General features: G+C 40.6%; 1 protein-coding gene across 1 annotated transcript; it reads left to right on the top strand.

Annotated features, from left to right (window-relative positions):
• The first annotated feature begins 2219 nt into the window (after window positions 1–2219).
• Window positions 2220–3155, top strand: LOC122238500 (putative olfactory receptor 2B8). Its single transcript, XM_042985491.1, has one exon. The coding sequence runs from the start codon at window positions 2220–2222 to the stop codon at window positions 3153–3155; it is 936 nt and encodes a 311-aa protein (XP_042841425.1).
• Window positions 3156–3631: the final 476 nt, after the last annotated feature.

Genomic DNA, 3631 nt, shown 5'->3' on the forward strand with positions numbered 1-3631 from the left:
ATCCTTTATTCCATTTCTGTGAACATTTATTTTATGCCAGTTTTGTACCCGTTTCTTTCACACATTGGTTTGAAAGAAACTTGCGTCATATTTTAAAACTCTTGGAAGAGTTAAAAATGTGTTGGATGCCTACCCTTCTGAGTATGATGGAACTGAAATACTCGTGTCCTGACGCCTCTTCAGTTGGTATGTTACTATGCTCATTCAGTACTGCGCAGCTGGATGGAAATGGTCATCAGACAAGCCTTAGAGCCTTAGAGCTGGCATTGTGTTTGATCTAGTGTGACTGTCTCTGCAGGCTAGCTTCCAGAATGGTGATCATTAATATAATATAGACGGGTGTGGGAGATTTTGTATAATACCAATATATCCTTTCCTTTAGGCCTTTCCTTGTACTACGTTAAGGTTTGCATTATAGCTCTTCGACTTGTCACGGCTTTGAGAATATATCTGTGTTTATCTCTATATATTTACCCAAGTAATTATTTTATCCTAGGCAATGATGCAAAGCATTACACTTTGTACATAGGTTACCCATTTGGATAATACTTTAAAAAGTTCTGATTAGAATGGTGATATGGAGTAATCCTACCTCTTTGAGGAATTTTATGAAGGTTGGTGTAATTACTCTAATGGAGTAATGTGTGAAACACCAATCTGCAGAAGGAAGAATTGAGTGTTGGCCCCTGGATTTTAGAGTTCTGATTCCAAAGGACTGCATAGCCGATGAATTTTCAGAGTTCCTGTTAAATTGGTATGGTAATTTTAAGCATCTTTGGGGTTAACGTTAAGCACTGTTTGAATGGTGTTGTTGTCAGGTTTTCTCTCATTGAGTATTTGTTTTACTTCCACACACACACAAAGAAACCTGATATTTGTTTGTATGCAGAACTAGCAGCGATGTGTTGAATGTAACTGAATTCTTTGTAGAAATATACTCTAGGTCATAAATTCCTGTAACTGAATTTATTTTCGAGATCATGTTGTATCATGACCTGTGCCATGTGGTATGTGTATTCCAGTTGTGTGCAATTATGAGATACATATGGAAAATAATGAATCTGGGGTGCCTGGGTGGCTCAGTCGGTGAAGGGTCTGACTTTGGCTCTGGTCAAGATCTCACTGTTTGTGAGTTCAAGCTCCATGTTGGGCTGTGTGCTGATAGCTAGGAGCCAGGAGCCTGGTTGAGTTCTGTGTCTTCTTTTCTCCCGGTTTTCCCCACTTGCACTCTGCCTTTGTCCCTCTCTCAAAGATAAGTAAACATTAGAAAAAGTTTTTAAAAAAATGATGACTCACTCTGTGTGTAGCACTTTCCTATTCTTTCTGATTTCCCTCCCTCTTTTCCCTTATCCCGATTTTCTCTGAAAGGCACACATATTTTTATTTTAATTTCATTTATTTTATTGATTTTAAATTCTCTTTTTTATTTTTTTGAATTTACATCCAAATTAGTTAGCATATAGTGCAACAATGATTTCAGGAGTACATTCCTTAATACCCCTTACCCATGTAGCCCATCTTCCCTCCCACAACCCCTCCAGCAACCCTCAGTTTGTTCTCCATATTTATGCGTCTCTCCTGTTTTGTCCCCCTCCCTGTTTTTATATTATTTTTGCTTCCCTTCCCTTATGTTCATCTGTTTTGTCTCTTAAAGTCCTCATATGAGTGAAGTCATATGATTTTTGTCTTTCTCTGACTAATTTCACTTAGCGTAATACCCTCCGGTTCCATCCACGTAGTTGCAAATGGCACGATTTCATTCTTTTTTGATTGCTGAGTAATACTCCATTGTATGTTTATACCACATCTTCTTATCCATTCATCCATTGGTGGACATTTGGGCTCTTTCCATACTTTGGCCATTGTTGATAGTGCTGCTATAAACACGGGGGTGCACACACATATTTTATAGTTCTTTCAGCCTACTAGGCTGAGACTGAAAGACATTTTGTACCTATGACTGATGCAGACACAGGTCCATTATTTGATTTTTCTTACATTAAATATTATGATTTTCTTTTTTGATAATATAGAATTAATTAATATGAACGATGGCAATTTCATGAGTCCATAATTTATTCAAAGAGTTACTTATACAATCCCATGCCCTGTCTTATAACATGCTAAATTCACATCCTGGCAACATTTTATTGCTTTGAAGATTGTTTTTAAAAATTGCTAAATTCTTGGTCTTGACAGGAAACATGTAGTAAGAAAGAATGGACCAGAAAAATGGAAGTTCTTTCACTGGCTTTATGCTGCTGGGTTTCTCTGACCGGCCTCAGCTGGAGCGAGTCCTCTTTGTGGTTCTTCTGATCTTCTATCTGCTCACCCTCCTGGGAAACACGAGCATCATTGCGTTGTCCCGCCTGGACCCACACCTGCAGACTCCCATGTACTTTTTCCTGTCCAACCTAAGCTTTCTGGACCTGTGTTACACGACCAGCACTGTTCCTCAGCTGCTGGTTCATCTCAGGGGAGCAGACAAGTCTATCTCCTTCGGTGGCTGTGTAGCTCAGCTGTTCGTCTCTCTAGGGTTGGGATCCACAGAATGCATTCTGTTAGGGGTGATGGCATTTGACCGCTATGCAGCCGTCTGCAGGCCCCTGCACTACACAGTGATCATGCACCCCCGTCTCTGTGCCCTGATGGCTTCTGCATCGTGGTTCCTTGGTTTTGCCAACTCCTCATTGCACACGGTGCTCACCTTCCTTGTACCACTCTGTGGGAGAAATAAAATAGACCACTTCTTTTGTGAGGTTCCCCCACTGCTCAAGCTTGCCTGTGTTGACACCACTGTGAATGAGTCTGAGCTCTTTGTCAGTGTGATCATTCTCCTCATACCTGTGGCATTGATCACGTTCTCCTATGGTCAGATTGTCAAGGCAGTGTTAAGAATAAAGTCAGCTTCAGGGCAGAGGAAAGCTTTTGGGACATGTGGGTCCCACTTCACAGTGGTCTCCCTGTTCTACGGCACAGGCATCTACATTTACCTCCAGCCCAGCAACAACTACTCCCGGGATCAGGGCAAGTTCGTTTCTCTCTTCTACACCATCGTCACCCCCATGGTCAACCCCTTTATATATACTCTGCGGAACAAGGATGTGACTGGAGCAATGAGGAAGGTGCTTTGTAGAGACTATGACTCCAGATGACTCGGTACGGAAGACCCTGTGATGGAACACTTTGAATGTCAGAGCCCCTAAGATTTTGTGTCTGGACCTGTCATCCAACGTTTCCCCTGATGACTCTCATGAGAATTACCTTACTTCATTGTTTTAAGCAAGGAGTGTTCAAACTCTGAATTCATGGATTCAGCAGTGCAAGAGAGTTCCCATTTCTAAATACCTTGACAACACCTGTTGTTTCTTGTGTACTTGATTTTAGCTATTCTCACATGGGTGAAGTGACATATCATTGCGTTTTTGGTTTGTATTTACCTGATGATCAGTGATGTTGAGCATGTTTTGACGTGTTTTTTTTTTTTTGTCATCATGTTGTCTTCTTTGGAGAATGTCTATTCATGTATTCTGGCCATTTTTAATTGGATCATTTGTATTTTGGGCATTGTATGTATAAGACCTTTATAAATTACGATATAAACCCTTTATTGGTTATGTCATTTGTCAAT

The sequence above is a fragment of the Panthera tigris genome, chromosome B2, assembly GCF_018350195.1.
Source record: "Panthera tigris isolate Pti1 chromosome B2, P.tigris_Pti1_mat1.1, whole genome shotgun sequence".
NCBI classification, from domain to species: domain Eukaryota; kingdom Metazoa; phylum Chordata; class Mammalia; order Carnivora; family Felidae; genus Panthera; species Panthera tigris.

What these genes read in the sequence shown, in the direction of transcription:
- LOC122238500 (XM_042985491.1), top strand. Translation starts at nt 2,220, where the DNA reads ATGGACCAGAAAAATGGAAGTTCTTTCACTGGCTTTATGCTGCTGGGT.